This window comes from Tachysurus vachellii, chromosome 2 (genome assembly GCF_030014155.1).
Source record: "Tachysurus vachellii isolate PV-2020 chromosome 2, HZAU_Pvac_v1, whole genome shotgun sequence".
NCBI lineage: Eukaryota > Metazoa > Chordata > Actinopteri > Siluriformes > Bagridae > Tachysurus > Tachysurus vachellii.
In genome coordinates this window covers 36,926,777-36,946,270 of record NC_083461.1, presented here as the reverse complement: position 1 = coordinate 36,946,270, position 19,494 = coordinate 36,926,777, and the positions used below count along the sequence as shown (strand labels likewise).

Genomic DNA, 19,494 nt, shown 5'->3' with positions numbered 1-19,494 from the left:
ATCGTCGGCGCCGGCTTCAATAAGTCGGCGTCTGATGACGCAACCAGACAGCTACTAAAGTCAGAGGATGGCTCTATAGCAGTTTTTATTTTATTTAGAAAAGTTTCATTTACAGAAATGTAAAGTGGTCTGAAAAGAAAAACCAAACATTGTCCATTAAAAGTTATTTTGAAAAAGGACTTTGGACAAAACTGTGGACTTTCACAAGACTGTTCATTTAAGTCCTCTTTTCTAAATTATTTATATTGTTCGATGCCCTTTATTTGTATTTTTTAAATTATTTTTATGTTATTATTTTTAAATTGTAATATTAGGGCATTGTATTTTGTTCTCTGTTCCATCGTTTGTTATTGAAACAATAAAAAATAAAATAAATAAAAATACAATTTAATAAAAATAAAATGTCAAAATACGTTCTGTAGACTTTTATCCAAAAGTAAAATAGAAAAGTGTTCGTTACGGGGTGTGAACATGCTTTTTTCCTAAAACGTTTCGACTTGTGTTTCACACGTATTTCATTCATTTGGTTTGCTTATGGTTTTATTTACTTCAGTTTTTACAGTTTTTTCGGCACAAATAGTTCGCAATCGCAAAGAAGTAAATAAAAACCAGCAATAATGCTTCGTCACAAGGAAACAGAAATCATCATCGAAAAGAAATACGAGTTTGTAAACGTTATTACTTCAGGTTTTGGGAATATCTTCAGGAAATGTCAGTAGGTAAGGGAAAAAAAAACTTAAATCAGTATAAAAGATTTTTTTTTATATTGTCCGGTTAGTAACATTTTACTGTGTTTGTAAAAAAAAAAAAAAAATAAGCAAGGAAACAAGTCAATTTTAGGGAGGGACCAAGAGAAGGTCAAAGTTTGTCCAGGAATCTGTTCATTAACGCCTCAAACCCATCCTGCGCAGATTTCATCTGGGCCAGAGTTTCCTCGTGGCGTCGCTGACGTGCTGCTGTAGATTCTTTTAAAAAGTCCAGAAGAGCCAAATAGTGCTTGTTGGTTCTCTTGCGTTTGAACGGAGGTGGTCTTGTCAACGTCGCTGAATCTGTCGGCGTCGCTGCCGGCGTAGCCTCCTCTGTGTGCGCCATCGCGGGCGAGTCTCTACCACAATCCACATTCAAAGCCTTTGGTCTGCGCACCTCTACACCCTTCACCGTGCCAACAACAGGAAATTCCACATCATGATGCCCACCCAGCAGCTCTTCCATCTCATTAAAATACTGGAAGCTCACGGCTTCTTGTTTAGTTGTTCTATTATCGTCTTTCGCTTTTTTGTACTCATCCTCGAGAGCGTACCATGTTCTTACCACATGATCAGGATGGAAGATTTGCTGAAAGTGTTTGGAGAGTCTAGATGTTATCTCCCTCCACATGTGCTTTTTGCGGCTTTTACCCGACTTTATTCTGGGATTCAGCTCCTTTAAAACTCGAAGGACGCTTTCGCCTTCTGCCTCCAGCTGCTGCCGCATTAAATCGATCAGAAAGAGTGTTTGCTCTTTGTTAAAGGCTTCGTTTTGGGGCAGTGGTGCAGAATCCAGGATATACACTGTATCCTCTTGCTTGGTTACTAGAAAAGATGTACATCAACAACATTATATCCCATAATATAGCACATGCACATGATTACGAACATGATTACAATCAAGCTTAAAAACCACCTCATGTCTACACTACGCGGTCAAAATCTGTGGACACCTGACCATCCCAGCCATGTGCTTGTTGAACATCTCGTTCCCAATTTTGCTGACGTAATCTCCACCTTTCTCTTCTGGGAAGGATTTCCACTAGAGGTTGGAGTGCGTCCCTGGGGATTTGTGATCACTTAGCAACAAGAGTATTAGTGAGATCAGATGCTGATGTTGGAATGCAGTCTGTGTTACAGTTTATCCCAAAGGTGTTTAGTCGGGTTCAGGAGTCAGGGCTCTGTCTGTGCAGGATACTCAGGTTCTTCCACGTCAACCTTAACCTCCACACCATGTCTTCATGGACCTCACTTTGTATACAGTGGCTATGTCATGCCGAAACAGGTTTCTTTCCAGTGAAGCTGCAACATCTACATTTACATTTCTGTCATTTAGCAGACACACTTATCCAGAGCGACTTACATTTTCATCTCATTTTATACAACTGATGTAAACAAACACAATGTAAACAAGTAAACACAAAGTAAACACAAAGTAACCACACAGTAAACACAAAGTAAACAATTTAAACACAGGTAAACAATTTAAACACACAGTAAACACAATGTAAACAAAGTATACAATGTAAACACAATGTAAATACATTTTATACAACTGAGCAATTGAGGGTTAAGGTCCTTGCTCAGGGGCCCAGCAGTGGCAGCCCGGGGGACGTGGGATTAAACCCACAACCTTTCAATTGGTCGTCCAGCACCTTAACCACTAGGCTTCCACATCACCAACATGGTGGTCAGGTGTCCACATACTTTTAATCCATGGAGATCAAATTAACAGCTACTGAATACCAACTAGTTACAGAATGAAAACACATGTTTAAAGACTTATTTATTTACAGGCTTTTAATTGTAGTGCAATTAATGTTTTGGAATATGATAAAAGCTTGAACTCACCAGTGGTATACAAGTTCACTTTCACAGTCAGGGCTTCATCAAGGTAGTATGTGTTAGGGTCATCAGCTGATTGGTACAGAGGAGCATGACCCAGATATGTGCTCTTCTCTGGGTCCAGGATCAGAGTCACCTCTGTGTCTGCGTCGAAGACTGGATTTCAATACACACAGCATTGCAGATACAAATACAGTCCAGTCCAAAGTGGCTATTGTTGTTGTTGTTGTTGTTGTAGCGTTAGCAATAAGCTAACCAGCTAGCAATACTCATAGCACAAACTGATGTTTTCTGTCTCAAAACACTCAAAAAAAAACAAGTATCGTGTCTGCATTTTATCTGATCTACTACACAGTAAGCAGAAAACAAAGCTAACTTTACTTACTGTTCTCAGAGTGGGCAGCCATCTTGATATGACGTCACTTTTCTTGCATCGCGCATGCGTAAGTATTCTACGGCGAAGTCAACCCTGCCGCGCATGCGCACAAATCTAGTTTATTAACTATAACAGGACAATCAGACCACAATTCATTTTAAAAACCTTAAAATTATATTTGCATTGCAAAGAAAATAAACAAAATAGTCGTATATGTGTACAGAATGAGTGTGCATTTGTGTGTTCAAAATAAACAGCATAAATCCATCTAGGAGGTTGTACAGGACCTGGATGTACAGGAAGAGGAGTGTGAGGAAGAGGAGAAGGAGGAAGAGGAGAAAGAGTAGAAGATTTAGTAGCAATAGGGGAGGGGTAGATATAGTAGTATTGGGAGGAGGAGGAGGAGGAGGAAAAGGAGAAGATGTAGTAGCAAGAGGGGAGGAGTAGATATAGTAGTGTTGGGAGGAGGAGGAGGAGGAAGAGACGAGTGGAAGTAGCAGGAGGAGGTGCAGAATTAGGACCACTACTAGTATTATTGTTAGTAGTAGAAGCGGTTGGTAATAGTAAGAGTTTGAAGTCAGGAAGTCCAAGATATCAAGTGGAGCAGAGAATCAGTCTATTGGTAGATTTCCTATAATGTGGAACTGTAATTGCGCGGAGTGAACAGCAGGTGGACCCATTGATCCAGAACTGAGTCACGGTGATACGCAGAATTCTTTCTCTCCTCTCTCTCTCTCTGTCTGTCTCTCTCTCTCCTCTCGCTTTGTCTCTCTCTCTCTCTCTCTCTCTCTCTCTCTCTATGTCTCTCTCTCTCTCTGTGATCCCCTCTGTCAGTAATACAGTAACAGTAATATATCTGTTTTATTGCAGTCAGGTGGACTTTTGTAGGCTTTGTGTAATTCAACAAAACTACAATAATGTACAGATGTTCGGATATACAGATGTTCAGATATACAGATGTTCAGATATGCAGATATACATATAAATAGATATACAGATGTTAAAATATACATATAAACAAATATACAGATGTTAAAATATACATAGAAACAAATACTGTATACAGATGTTCGGATATAGAGATGTTCAGATATAGAGATGTTCAGATATACAGATATACATTTAAATAGATATACAGTTGTTAAAATATACATAGAAACAAATATACAGATGTTATCTATATATATATATATATATATATATATATATATATATATATATATATATATATACAGATGTTCAGATATACAGATCCTGAGTCGCATTAACGCCTTGCTGCTATTTTTATCCTGCAGAAGCTGACTGTAGCCACCGGGACGTGAGTGTTGACCAACTACAGAATTATTACAGAATTAATTTTATTATAGAACTTACATTAATACTAACGCACGTGTGGGCTGAGTAGGATCACGTGACCCAGAGGCAACGTCAGTCGTCAGTATCATCATCATCCTCATCCTCATCAACAACAGTCTGTCTGCGCGCGCGAGCTCTCGGTAAAACCCCTCGCGCGCGGAGTATGCTGAAGCCGCTCCGGTGATGGAGGCGAGCGCGCGCTGCTCTTCCTCCGCGTGCCTGCCGCTCTTCTTCCTTCTTTTGCTCTGTGTCTCACCGACGTCCTCTTTCCTGAACCCGTTCAGCGAGTGCACGCAGAGCCGCGGGAGAGGCGCGTCATACCGCGGCTCTGTGGACGTCACGGAGTCGGGCGCGCGGTGCATGAACTGGAGCGATGTGAGTGGCGTGACCGCGCGCTATCCAGGCAAAGGACTCGGCGAGCACAACTTCTGCAGGAACCCGGATGCCAGAATCCGGCCCTGGTGCTTCTTCCTCAACGCGCGTGGACGCGTCGACTGGGGTTACTGCGATTGTAAACAAGGTACACTAACGTCTCCGAGCAACGCAATGCACTCATCTAAGCATTGTTTACACCGGAAAAGCTCGTGCATTGTCAAACAGAAGGAGCTGCACCGGGATGCATTATCTAAACCAAATATGCACTGCTTCATTTAAACCAAGCATTCTAAACTTGCACTACGCACGTGCATTGATTAATCTAAACATGCACTACGCACGTGCATTGATTGATCTAAACGCGCACTACGCACGTGCATTGATTAATCTAAACGTGCACTACGCACGTGCATTGATTAAAATAAAAATTTTATTTTACTTTGACGCATTCGCAGCTTCTGAGATTTATTATTTAGTAGCTCTGGGGAACAAAATTCAAAACCATCAAACAAAGATTACACAGAATTAGGGTTAAAAAAACCCCCCAACAACACAGACCACTAGAATTAATTCAACACAAGAACCTTAATCCTTAGTAAAAGCACGCAGTTAAAGCAGGTTAGTCCTAGATTAATCATGATTAGTCTATTAAATTCTTATGCTGTTTCACATTTACAGTATAAAAGGCCTAAAATTCAAATTTCTGAAAAATTCAGATTCTAATGGGGATTATTTCATTACATAATGATTTAACACAAGGTTGAATTTTACAAACCTGACATTTCTATGGAATTTATAAAGGGCTAGTTTGTAAAAATCTCAATTAATATGATGAAATATTATATTGTGTCGGTAGATTTCGTTACTTTTGAGCTTGATACAGATCGTCGGCTCACGAACGCTGCTTCGGGGTTTATATGAAAAATTCGCTTCAAATTTCAGGTTGTCTCAGTGACGGATTCTTTATTTTGAGCGAGCACGTTGTAGCCTGTTAGGTCAGGACAAGGCAAGTTCAGACAAGTGATCATCCAAACACAACCTTGAGCCTGTGAGAAAGGTATGCCACCATTTGTGTAAACCCCCCACCTTTACACACTCACACACACACGCACACACACACACGGTTACGTGTCAGCATTTAGGGTTCAACATCTCACCTAGCAGTTCACTCTGAGATTTGACATGAAAGTCACCTAATTTTTAATTGGAGCTGCTCTGATATACTGTGGGCAGAAAAAATCCAGGGCTGTTTAATCAAGCCAAATCTCACTTTTATTTATCTTTCTGTTTCAAAAATCAAATACCCTACACATGGGATACAAATGGCAGGAAATGCGATCTGACGCTTCGGTTATTTTGCAGGCAAATGCCTAAATAATTACCATATCGCTGAATATATTAGATCTTATTTATAGTCATATTGGTGTTTTTTGTACACAATGATATTATTGATGATGATATATTATTAACATGTTCATAATACTCATGCCCATATTTATAAATGTGTTATTCCATGCTAGGTTTCATGCTAAAATTCACACCTGTAAAGGAAAACGCAACGTGTACAAACAACAGGATAAATAACCCAAAGAACACGACTAGACATAAACAAATTTAAAAGGGCTGTTAAAACTCTAAAACATACCCAGACTTCAGCAACTGTAACTAACTAGATCTGCTGATATTAGTGACTGAGAATGTGTAGAAATGTCTAGAATGGCATAAATTTGTCAGACTAACTGACAGACGCTGTCTGTGTGTCAGTGTGTATCTGTTAATCACAGATGTCACACTTTTTTTATCATACTTTTGTGATACAGATTTATATTTCCGTTCAGTGGCTCGTCGCTGAATTACGATCAGATTGTAGATATTTCGAGATATTGCACTGAGTATCTAGCTAGCTTTGGACTTTGTACAGAGAGAAGGTGCTTGAAAGAGAGTAACCTGAAGTTCGTCTCTTGTGGGCGTGGCCTCTCAGGTGAAAGATATATTCGAGAGATAGATCTGAAGGCTAAACCTTGTGAAAAATTTCTAACCCGAACCTTAGGATAATAATCGTTACTACTGGGAAAATCAACTGACGTTATTAGTCTATAACCAGACTTAATTATTATAGTAGTTTGAACTACTAGCCTTGACCACAGATTTCGATCCAGCGTGCTGAAAAGTGGGCCACTATTTTTATAGCGCTCAAGGGCGCAAGACAAAATAAGCACGAGCCTCAGCAGCATTACATCATATACGCTGCTCGCTTACAGTTAACCTGCCATGATGGACTGATCATTTAAGCCTGAGGCTATTAATCACAAGGGCTGCATTTCATCCGAACATAAACACTAGGACTGAATAAGAAGGCTTACCAAACATGGCATTAGGAACGTGTCAGGGATGAAGGAGAACCGTCCTACAGGGTTGTTTTTAACAACTACTCAGTGGTTAATTGTGTATTATACTGTATATGTAAAATGAGTGAGCAGCCAAATCTTCCCTTTGCAATGTGCAAGCTAACATGAAATAACTGATATTTTTAAAGTATCAGTTTAAGTATCTACAGTAGTAAAGTTACAGGGTTAGATGTCTGGGGTTGAAGTAGTACTTGGGCACGTCAACTATATTCCAAACCTAATATTAAAGGAATCTCATGTTTACTTTAGAAAATGTAGATGATTCATGCAAATCATATAGAAAAAACAACAACAATTTAATTAATAGTAGCTCAAATAAATCGCCGCAGCATGTCTTTTAACGGTGTCGGAAAAACAAAACCTGGAACCAGAAACCTATTTTTTTCCCCGTCGTGCTTTGAATTATTTTAGTTTATGTTGCGATGCAAATAAAATTTACGAGCCATTTCGAAGATATACGGTTACTGACGCCCCCAGAGGTGAATAAACAACCATCAAACGCTTGCAACAGGAATATAAATAGCGAATTTAGAATTAAATTTTCCCATAACTACATTCTTTGTGCCAGGTCTAGTTTTCCACTGTATTTATAGTGAACAAGTGTACAGCAAGACAGCAGGGGCGTTAACAGCGTCTGTGAGTCCATCCATGTGTGTAAGAGAGAAAGAGTTTGTAATTTATTTGCAACACTCAGGACAAAGGTTCACATTGGCTATACACACACACAAACACACACACACACACCCCAGGATGTTAGTTTAGACTCACACGTCTTACAAAATAATTCAATATCTATATCTATATATCTATATATCTATATCTATATATCTATATATCTATATATCTATATATATATATATATATATATATATATATATAAAAACAGTATCTGCCAGCAGCGATTAAGGGGTCCAAGCACAATGAAATAACGCCATAAAATTGTTACTTGTTTGATATATTTTCTTAAAGAACTATTTGAAAGTTGTTCTTTGCACTCAGAATTTAGATATCGCTTCACCTCCTGTTGCCTGTAGTGCCCCTAGTTACCAAAAACTATAAAAGGTATTGTGTACCATATTTACTATTCAAAATTTGCCATTCAGTATTTCTTACTAAAATATTACAGCTTTTGGCCGACTCAGTTTTCATGATTAGACATAATGTTATGAAAAGTAACAGAAAATTCAGGTTGATAGATGAAATCTAAAGTGTGGTTTGTCTGAGGTCAGTATGCCACAAAAACAGAAGTAGTACTAAAGTAATAAAAGACTCTTTAGGGTGATTTCAACATGACCGGTTTTGATCCAATCATTATTATCAGACCTGGCATGCCAATTGCAGTACAGTAGTGATTATTGTGTGTGTGTGTGTGTGTGTGTGTGTGTGTGTGTAGGCTCTGTGCGCCTGCAGGGTGGCAGGTCTAAGTTGGATGGGACAGTAGAGGTGTACATGAATGGTGTTTGGGGGACGATCTGTAGTAATGACTGGGACGACAGAGACGCTCATGTAGTGTGTCGACAGCTTGGGCAAGGGTAGGTGTACACACACACATATACACACACACACGCAAACACACAACACTTTTGAATGTTTCTATTGCTGTTTGTGTATGCTCTCAGAATCCTTAAACATTCATAATTTATATATATTAGCTATGTAGACAGATATGTCTATTATTAAAAGTTATTAGTTCATGCTTTAGTTAAATATGACTGCAGGACATTTACTCCACTCATCTTTTTGTAGCCTTGCTGTTTTTGACCTAGTAATGTCATTCGGTCTCTTGAAAGCTTAGCGGCAACATTCACACCTCCCCAAAACCAGATTAGAAAGACATCCCTCACAGACACACACACACAGACACACACACATGCTGAGGTCATTTATGAGCATGATAAGTCAAGATGGAGGTGCCGGTACTGTCTCATGTTCCAAGTTGGTCCACTAAACCCAACCCCCACCCCACCCCCCGAACCCCCACCCACCCACAAACACAATCCTCAGCAAATCATTTGTCCTTTATAAATTATGAATGGTGCTGATTGATTTGTTGCTTAATAATACATGTGAACTTGAGAGCAGGAGCTTGCACACTCTTGACGATACAATGTAGTGGATGTTCCTCATAGGCATCTTATTCTGTTCGGGGTATCATTCTACAGCATTACAGAGTGTATTATAATGTGTGTTCTGTGGTATCGCACTGAACAAACCATCTGTTTAAATCTCATAGGTCTCATAGAGCAATAGAAATGCTACTGTGTGGTAATAGATACACGCACACACACACACACACACACAGAGACACACAAAATATCCTCCTGGATATCCTCCTGGCAGGTGCATGCACATGTGGGGTGTAAATAAGAAATGTGGAAACATGAATGAGACTAAAATCATTTCCAAAGACTTGTCATTTTTAAGCATTAGGGATCGGCTTTAAATTCATTTAAATTGAAGATTAATTAATCAGCAACCGTCATGTGTTTAGGTTTAAAGCGCGAGCGCGTGTGAGCTCCCTGTCTAGGCTGCCTCTGGCTGTAGTGCAATGGAGGACGATCAGGTGCAGTGGGGAGGAAGTTGACTTACTGCAATGCCCTCGATCGGTTTGGAACGGAGGAGAGTGTGCTAACCAACAGGCTGCTGCTGTCACCTGCACTCCAGTAGAGGGTACACACGTACACACACGTACACACTGTGTATACATACACGTGTACAAACACACACATACACACACGTACACACACAGATACAGTACACACACGTACACACTGTGTATACATACACATGTACAAACACACACATACACACACGTACACACAGATACAGTACACACACGTACACACACATACACACACACAGATACACACTGTGTATACATACACACATATACACACACGTACACACGCACAGATACACACTGTGTATACATACACACACACGTACACACACAGATGCAGTACACACACGTACACACACATACACACACAGATACACACTGTGTATACATACACACGTACAAACACACACGTACACACACACGTACACACAGATACACACTGTTTATACATACACACATACATACACATACATACACGTACACACGCACAGGCACATACACACTCTGTATACATACACAGATACATACACACACACACATGCACGTACACACACATGTACACACACACACACACACAAACACACATACACATGCATGGACAGACCAAGACACATGCCCACATAAACACACCTACATGGATTTACTACCTTTGTGAGAATTGTAATTATTAATGCACTTAATTTCTTTATATTTAATATATTTATTTAATTTTAAACAATGTAAACCAGACAAATGTCTCCACAAGGACAAAAATGTCAGATATTTATATCCTTGTGGAGATATTTGGTTTACCACTGTATACAGTAAATAAGCTCATATATACATAAATATATACACACACGAGCAAACATTTCAATAATACATACTCTGTCTGTGTGTGTGTGTGTGTGTGTGTGTGTGTGTGTAGCAGTGTCATTTGTGCCAGTGCGTCTTTCTGGAGGAGCAACTGCATACGAAGGCCGAGTAGAAGTGTATCACGCAGGGCAGTGGGGCACAGTGTGTGATGACCAGTGGGACAATAATGATGCTGAGGTTGTGTGCAGACAGCTGGGCCTGGGGTAACACACACACACACTCACACTCACACACACACACACACACACACACACACACACAGTCAATTAGGCATGACATGGTTTTCTTCTAACAAACTCATGATTTAGTAAGACTCTGGGCTTTTGGAAGAGCATCTGTGGGAGGTGTGTGTGTGTGTGTGTGTGAGAGAGAGAGAGAGAGAGAGAGAGAGAGAATGCATGAGGCAGGGTGGAGGAAGTTAGAGTGGGTGAATTAGACAGGAGAGATTTAGCGAGTGTGAAGGATGGAGGACTGGAATGAAAGACTGAGGGAAGAAAGAGTGAGACAGGGATTGAGAGAGAGAGAGAGAATGAGAGCGAAAGAGGCAGAGTGGGTGGTCTGAGTGAAAGAAAGCCTCATTGTTCTCTCGGCCTAATTGTGACTGATGACCACTGAGAACACCAAGAAGTGTTAACATGGGCGGGAACGCCTGTGCTCCTTTACATTCATCATCTGTAGCATGAATATGTGTGTATGTATTTATGTGTGTGTGTTTATGCGTGTGTATTTATGTGTGTGTGTTCATCTGTATCATGTCATGTGTATCCGTCTACATGTGGCTTGATCTAGCTCTACTCTGTGTTTATGTGACCTCGTGGCTGTGTGTATACAGGATGATACATGTTTATCACTATGTTTATCAGTATGTATTTGTGTGTGTGTGTGTGTGTGTGTGTGTGTAGTGGCACGGCTAAAGCCTGGGTCGGGGCGTATTTTGGTGCCGGCGTGGGCCGCGTGCTGCTGGATGAAGTAAGCTGTACAGGAAATGAGCTCTCTATAGAGCAGTGCCCGAAGACAGCGTGGGGAGAACACAACTGTGATCACAGTGAGGACGCCGGAGTGTCCTGCACGCCGCTTACAGGTATAAACCCACACACATAAAGTCTCACACACACACACAGAAAATCACACACACACTCTTTGCGTCTCAGATGGATCGGTGCGCCTGGTGGGCGGAGCAGGAGGGTTTGAGGGAAGGCTGGAGGTTCACTATCATGGCCGCTGGGGAACAGTCTGTGATGATGGCTGGACAAACACCAACACACAGGTTGTCTGCAGACAACTGGGATACAGGTAACACACACACACATACACACACAGCAAGTTTTTATTCAACTGATAGTTGAATAAAAGTTTTTATTCAACTGATAATACTCAGTGGCACCAACATGCATGATAGGCTGATTGGGATTTCTAAATTGTCTGTAGTGGATGAATGAGGTGTGTGTGTGTGTGTGTAATTGTGCCTTTTGATGGGTTGTTGTGCACAGAGTCCCCTGATATACCCTCCAGGTTCCAAGAAAAGTGTTTTAGAAACTAGATGGATGGATGAAACCAGATCTACAGGAAGTAGACCTAAATTCTATAATAATATTCCTAATACCAAAAGGTTTGTAACTCTGAAAAAACGTATAGAGATCTTCGCACCCATACAAACCATAGATATACTACACATACACAGTTAATGACAATCAGATGAGTTAAACCTACTGTGTTTTAAAAATCTTCATCACACACTTTTGACATGTTTGCAGGTCAGGGCAGAGTGCGAACCCGGAGCGCTTCGGCGTGCCGTTAGGGCCGATTTTACTGGATGACGTGAGCTGCACGGGGAAAGAGCCGACCCTCACGCACTGCGCCAGGAAGGAGTGGCTTCGACACGACTGCAAACACACAGAGGACGTGGCTGTAGTCTGCAGCAGCCAACGTGTCGGGCATGGAGTGCCTACTAGTATGATCTCACACACTCACACACACACACGTCATGATATAAATCACAGTTCTTTCTAATGGACTACGTTCCTGACGTTCCATGTGAATCATGAATCGTTTAATATCTTTAGAATCATGGACGGAAAGGTAAGAAAACTAGCTGAAGTTAGAATTTGAGGATGAGGGGGCACTTTCTTTTGGAAATTCCAACCTGGAGTTGCATTATTTTTGTTCATAGCTAAACAATAAACTATCTGAACTTAAGATCTTGATGTTTTACTGCATGGGGAACATTAGCTATGATCTTACTGTATGACTGAACATTCCTATTCCTATACTATTACTTACTGCAGAGATAAACGGTAGCTGTCAATTAACACTAGCTAGCATTTTACCTCATGGCTAAAAACATTAGCTAATGTTTTACCTCATGGTTACACATTTGACCTGATTTTACTCTAGAGATAAACGTTATCTAACAGTGTCCAGCATGGTTAAACATCAGCTAGCATTTTACCTCATGGCTAAACATTAGCTAACGTTTTATTAGATGGCTAAACATTAGCTAATGTTGTACCTCATGGTTAAATATTTGGTCTGATTTTTCAACATGGCTAAACATTAGCTAACCTTTTACAAAACAGCTAAACATAAATAAGGCTTTTTTTTTTGTCCTTAAATGTATACGATAACGAAATGTATATCAGTATATAACACAAATGAACATTAGCATGCTGTTATGCGACATTCGCTACGATATTGTTACATGGCTAAATATCTATGTTGTGGTTTTAGTATCGTTAGCATTAGTTATTATTTTAATACACACTTAGGATATTATTCATCTGTCTCCAGAACATATTAGCAGATATTAGCTCTGGCTTTATGACCAAACATTACATTTTATTAAATGGTTAGACATTTGATATGATTTTTTTTTACCTAGATTAATATTAGGTAGGATATTTTTTCCATTTCCCTCTTTTCCCTGAGTTATTGCCCCTGTGTAACGAGTGTGTATTTGATCCTGAGGAGTGTGAGAATGAGTCCATTTGAAAATGCTATCATGTTAAAAGTCTTAAGAGGAAATGGAACCTTGGCAGCCACGTGAGCCTGTTTTTAACAGCTCCAGCTGCAAGTCAGCTCCTCAGGGTTTATTCCCAATGCTCTCCATAAAGAGCTGATGATTTTACCTGGAACAACACCTCCAGACACACACGCATGCACACATACACACACATACACGCATGCTATGCCCTGGGAATTAAGTGTGTGTGTGTGTGTGTGTGTATATGTAACAGCTAATACAACTAATCTCATTAGCCAAAAAAGCTAATTCAGCTAATCATATTAGCAAAAAACAACTAATACAGCTAATCTTATTAGCAAAACAGCTTATACAGTTAACCTTATTAGCAAAAACAGCAAATACAGCAAGTTTCACCTTATCCTACTGAGATATAATTGTTAATACATAGCTCATAGCTAATAACAATAACAGCAACATGACTTTTAATGGCTGGAAGTTAAGACTTTTAAGAGTCTGGAAGTCTCTGAGGAACGTGTTGTTGTAAGACGGTACAGTTTCATGGACATAAAGGAGACAGGAATGCAATGAAATACAACTAGCAAATATTTAATTATCAAGCAACGATAGAACATCATAGCTTTCACTTTCCTAAAAAAAAAAACCCAAAAAAACGCTAAACCATTACCATACGAATTAGCATTAGCATTTCCTATTGTTCCAGTGTCACACTAATATCTTTAGCGTAAAACGGCTTAAAATGTTAGCCATCGAGTATCTTGACAGCCAGTTTAGTATCTTAGCTATAAACTAGCTTTAGTTTTTTTTTTTTATCTATTATTAGCTACATTTAGCTTAGGCATTATTTTGTGTAGCTAACTAAGCTGAAAAGGCTAACTTCAGCTAACATGAGAGTACACTGTTCTGTCAAAATACTAAGCTAGCTGAATAGAAACACTGACTTGGCTAACTGTAGCTCAAGTCAAGTCAAGAAGCTTTTATTGTCATTTCAACCATATATAGCTGTTGCAGTACACAGTGACATGAGACAACGTTTCTCCAGGACCAGGGTGCTACATAGAACAAACACAGAGCTATGTGTATCTGTACAACCTGGTGTAAACAGTGCAGGACAAGACAAACAAGACAGACAAGACAGTGCAGGACAAACAAGACAGACAAGATAGCTAACACACACGAGCGAGTTACACACGATTAATTTGAATAGATATGTGGAATGTTAACTAACTTGATCACTTAGTCCAGAGTTAGCGTAGCAATAGCATGTATTAGAGCAATAGGAGTAAATATATAGCCTTGGGCTTCTTCACAACAGAACTTAGCCCTGTGTGTGTGTGTGTGTGTGTGTGTGTGTGTGTGTGTGTGTGTGTGTGTGTGTGTGTTCAATATTTCTGTGATCTTTTGGCATATTGAGTTTTATTGCTTTGGAAAAAGGAGATGGGATTTTGAAGCACCAGAAGATCCTCTAAAATCTCTAAACACACTGATATACTGTTTCCTGCTGTTTTCCATTTTTCAGACATTTTCTCTCTCTCTCTCTCACTCACACACACACACACACACACACACACACACACACACACACACACACAGTTTTCTCTGCCTTTTTTGTATGCACCACAACACCCCTTATACATTTTGCCTCCAGACCCCTTGCTGCTTCGTGTTGGTGTTTAGTATGCATCTCACTAAAGACCTACTTTGGTTTAAAGGTGGTTTACGCTTCTACACACACACACACACACACACACACACACACACAGAGTAAGTAATAAATGTCTTCTCTTATTGTCAAAATAGTATTTGTCTTTGCATTGTCTATGTAAATTAGCTATAACACACTTCACCTTTGACCCAATAATTGTTTAAAAAAAGGGTTAATCAGCTTAAGGACCTCACACTCTATATTTAAACTCTCTCTCTTTCTCTCTCACTCTCTCTCTCTCTCTCTCTCTCTCTCTCTATATATATATATATATATATATATATATATAATGTGTGTGTATTTATTTTTCTTTTCTTTATATATATGTATGTGTGTGTATTTATATATATAAAAAGCTTAAAACAACAAACCTCTGCGTTTCTTTCCGCTGATGAACGACTGACGTGAGGGAACTAAACTGGTGTGTGTGGAATAACTGAAGCCCCTAACGGAGGCCACTGCTTTTTCTTTTTTTTTTTTTTTTTTTTTCTTTCTGGAACTCGATCGTGAAAAGGAGTCAGACATCAGCCATGTGTGTAAGATGATAAAAAACCTCAGTGGGAACGTTTATATTCAAATCTGAACCAGCGGTTAATTGGGAATTTGTGGCTTTGCTTAGAAACTCAGGTGCTGAAAGAGAGATTGAGGTTATGTGATATATCTGTGTGTGTGTGTGTGCGCATGTGTGTGTATGTGTGTGTAAAACAGTTTATGATTTACTGTTCATCCAAAAGTATGTTCATTAAACTGCTTCTGAAAAGAGGGCATGTTGTGAGGCACTGGGTCAGACACTACATATGGAGTTTATAGTCTATGGTGTGTGTGTGTGTGTGTGTGTGTGTGTGTGTGTGTTTTATACTTTATCATGGAGGGTTAATTTACCAGGACATTCAATTAAACAGCATGAGGCACTGGGGTCAGACTCTACATATGGAGTTTATAGTCTATGGTGTGTGTGTGTGCGTGTGTGTGTGTGTGTGTGTGTGTGTAATATTTTATCATATAAGCTTAATTCAAAAGGATGTTCATCAAACTGCTTCTGAAAAGAGGCAAAGGGTTGATCAGTCGTCAGACTCTACATATGGAGTCTACAGTCTATGGAGTGAGTGTGTGTGTGTGTGTGTGTGTGTGAGGGCCAAGTATATGAGAAAAGGCAGCCGTTTCATGACTAGAAACCTTAAACTCCCATCTGACTGCCAGGTGGTTTTCTGCTACCCCTACTGTGTTACACACACACACACACACACACACACACACGTATATCATATCACAGGATCTATTTATTAGCTTATGTATGATCTCTGTTTTATTATGTGCATATGGTTTTCTGACTCATACTTCTGAGATCCATTTACTAGGGTTAATAAGTTCCTCTTTAGCTCGTACAACTTCAGAGTGTCTGTTACAGGTCACAACATCGCAAATGTGTGTGTGTGTGTGTGTGTATCATCTCAGGTGTACCACTTCGACTGGTGGGCGGTGAGAACGAGAGTGAAGGCCGGGTCGAAATTCTCTTGGCCGGCCAATGGGGGACGATCTGCGACGACGGCTGGACGGACGAGGACGCAGAGGTGGTGTGTAGACAGCTGGGCTACAGGTAACACTCCATACTGCATATAGTTCAGAAATATACACACTAAGTATTTCTACTAGCTTCAGGGGAAATTCTGTAGAGTTTTCATAGCTGTACTAACTAGCGTACAATTAATAAGAGTAAAATAATTCATAGCTAATTAGCTAATAGTACTTTCATATGTATGCGTCTCGAATGCAGCTCATTTGCATGAACAAATGGAACACAGCACGAACAACACACTGCAGTTTGTTCTATCAGAATAAAATTCTCCTGTTACTCTTTACTTACAGCTTTACTACACTAACTTCTATATGGACAGACTGTTTCTCCTTTACACACACACACACACACACACACACACACACACACACACACACACACACAAGGGTAACCATATGGAAAGCATAAGAATACAAAAGTATGAGAAGCGCCATTACATCACCGCCGATACTCTGTGTGTGTGTGTGTGTGTGTGTGTGTGTGTGTGTGAGAGACAGAGAGAGAACTTTATTGTTTTTCTTCTTTTCATGTGAAATCAGGGCTTTTACAGAGATTAAAGCCAGAGGGTCAGTTATGACTGGGTTTTTATCAAGCTCAGATGATTAAAAATGACGAGGTGGATTCTCACACACACACACACACACACACATACACACACACACACACACACACACACACCATATGATTTTATCTAATCCACACACAGTTGTAGAGTTGAAGTGGGAAGACTGACCTCCTTCTGAGGACCGGGTGTGTTAATGCTCTCTCACACACACACACACACACACACACATAGACACACACACACACACACATAGACACACACACCTCTCTCAATGGAGTCAACTAGGTCATAGATAACAAAGGTATTAAGATGGATTAAGATACTGATGCAATGTGGTGATGACCCACAATCCCCTCTGCCGCAGGGCTGCACCAGGAGGCTCAGGGGGAACTGGTGTGTTATTGTGTGTTACAGTTACAGTGTGTTACCATGACAGCAGTGCGAAAAAAAGAATCACACAAGTGTGGAGATACGCATCATCTGAGAATTTATCGTTTCTTGATTATCAAGTAGAAACAAAATGTCTTCTTTCTATTGATGGATATCAAATGTGTTTATTACTCTACATGTCTACGTGTCTCTCTCTCTCTCTCTCTCTCTCTCTCTCTCTCTCTCTCTGTGTGTGTCTCTCTCTCTCTCTCTCTCTCTCTCTCTCTCTCTCTCTCTCTCTCTCTCTCTCTCTCTCTCTCTCTCTCTCTCTCTCTCTCTCTCTGTGTCTCTCTCTCTCTCTTTCTCTCTCTCTCTCTCTCTCAAATCTTTTTTTGTTCATATTTGTTCATTTCTTCAACTTATTTTTTAATACGTAACAAATTTCTCTGTTTTTTGTCTTTGGCAGCGGTGAAGCCAAAGCCCGTGTCATGGCGTATTTTGGAGAAGGACGCGGCCCCATTCATGTCGACAGCGTGAAGTGCACGGGGGCCGAACGCTCCTTGGCCGACTGCATCAAGCAGCCAATAGGAAGCCACAACTGTCGCCATAGCGAAGACGCCGGAGTCATTTGTAACTACGGCCAACGGGACAACAGCACCCGGGTCAAAGGTGAGGTACAATCCAGAACTTTAATGTTATATAAAAGAATCAACGAGATAAAAAGATAACAAATATTTTTTTTTTAAATTCCTTAAAAATGTAATTTATTTAACTGTGAATCTCTTTACCATCTGGACAAATAGAATAATGATGGACAGAACGAGAAGGTGGACAGCAGGAAAATTCAAGGTTGTGGTTATCCCAGGAATTCTCATATACGTCCCCCACCGCTCACGCGCACACACTCACACACACACACTCACGCACACACTCACACACACACACACTCACGCACACACACACACACATATGAAGGATGTGTGGTTTATTTAACGAAACACTAATAATTCAATGAAACACACCAGACCAGACTGCTTTTGCCATTAACTTTCTCACACACACACACACACACACACACACACACACACACACACACGTTCTCACAGTTCTCTTACACACACCAACATAGAACCATCCACACCTGTCCTCCTGAAGTGCGTGAGTGTTTGTGTGTATGTAAAAATGAGTGTGTGTGTCTGTCTGTGTGTGTGTGTTGCAGATGTTGCAAGTTCTGTGTGTGGTCTGAGGCCCACACACACTCGGAGGAAGAGGATCATCGGTGGACAAAACTCACTACGGTAAGCAGAGGGGGACATCTGTAAACATTCTAATAAACACTCAAATATAAATAGGTCTTGGGAAAGAAAACAGGGGAAGAGAGGGCGATGAGAGAGAGGGAGGGAGAGAAAGAGTGAGAGAGATGTGACAGAGGAAGAGATGAGGGAAATGGGGTGAGAGCGAGATGGAGAGGAGGATGAGGGAGGAATGAGAGAGGTAGATGTATAACAAAATGGAGAGGCATGAAAAGAGCGAGGGAAAGACAATGAGAGAGGAAGAAAGACAGATGAGAGAAAACAAGAGAGACGGAGGGAGAGAAAGAACTTATCCGAACTACGTTCAAAGAACTTATCCGAACTACCTCGGGTCACGGGGAGCCTGTGCCTATCTCAGGCGTCATCGGGCATCAAGGCAGGATACACCCTGGATGGAGTGCCAAC

The 19,494-nt window shown here is 40.3% G+C and overlaps 2 protein-coding genes across 4 annotated transcripts in view; one reads left to right on the top strand and one right to left on the bottom strand.

Moving 5' to 3' along the window:
* Positions 1 to 74: 74 nt before the first annotated feature.
* On the bottom strand, positions 75 to 3,093 carry LOC132860929 (uncharacterized). Of its 2 annotated transcripts, none has more exons than XM_060892259.1 (3): positions 2,977 to 3,093; positions 2,598 to 2,735; positions 75 to 1,571 (listed from the first exon to the last, which is right to left on the bottom strand). In XM_060892259.1, the coding sequence occupies exons 1-3, from the start codon at positions 2,996 to 2,998 to the stop codon at positions 859 to 861; spliced, it is 873 nt and encodes a 290-aa protein (XP_060748242.1). In that variant the 5' UTR covers positions 2,999 to 3,093; the 3' UTR covers positions 75 to 858. The 2 variants fall into 2 exon arrangements, with proteins under 2 accessions (XP_060748242.1, XP_060748234.1); XM_060892251.1 differs by having other exon boundaries at positions 2,598 to 2,747; positions 2,977 to 3,049.
* Positions 3,094 to 4,255: 1,162 nt separating this feature from the next.
* prss12 (serine protease 12) overlaps positions 4,256 to 19,494 on the top strand; it is a 28,961-nt gene continuing 13,722 nt past the window's right edge. Inside the window, exons 1-10 of one of the 2 annotated variants that reach the window (XM_060864543.1) lie at positions 4,256 to 4,843; positions 8,500 to 8,638; positions 9,598 to 9,776; positions 10,634 to 10,784; positions 11,484 to 11,662; positions 11,733 to 11,874; positions 12,336 to 12,532; positions 16,722 to 16,863; positions 18,243 to 18,445; positions 18,996 to 19,074. In XM_060864543.1, coding sequence (XP_060720526.1) covers positions 4,507 to 4,843; positions 8,500 to 8,638; positions 9,598 to 9,776; positions 10,634 to 10,784; positions 11,484 to 11,662; positions 11,733 to 11,874; positions 12,336 to 12,532; positions 16,722 to 16,863; positions 18,243 to 18,445; positions 18,996 to 19,074 — 1,748 coding nt within the window. In that variant the 5' untranslated portion in view covers positions 4,256 to 4,506. The remainder of the gene's footprint in view (positions 4,844 to 8,499; positions 8,639 to 9,597; positions 9,777 to 10,633; positions 10,785 to 11,483; positions 11,663 to 11,732; positions 11,875 to 12,335; positions 12,533 to 16,721; positions 16,864 to 18,242; positions 18,446 to 18,995; positions 19,075 to 19,494) is intronic. The other variant, XM_060864544.1, reaches the window with a different exon arrangement.

What these genes read in the sequence shown, in the direction of transcription:
- LOC132860929 (XM_060892251.1), bottom strand. Translation starts at nt 2,998, where the DNA reads ATGGCTGCCCACTCTGAGAACA. An exon ending in GGCTGCCCACTCTGAGAACA is followed by an intron (nt 2,748 to 2,976) that starts GTAAGTAAAGTT and finishes ATTGAAATCCAG; the next exon opens with TCTTCGACGCAGACACAGAG. An exon ending in AGTGAACTTGTATACCACTG is followed by an intron (nt 1,572 to 2,597) that starts GTGAGTTCAAGC and finishes CATCTTTTCTAG; the next exon opens with TAACCAAGCAAGAGGATACA.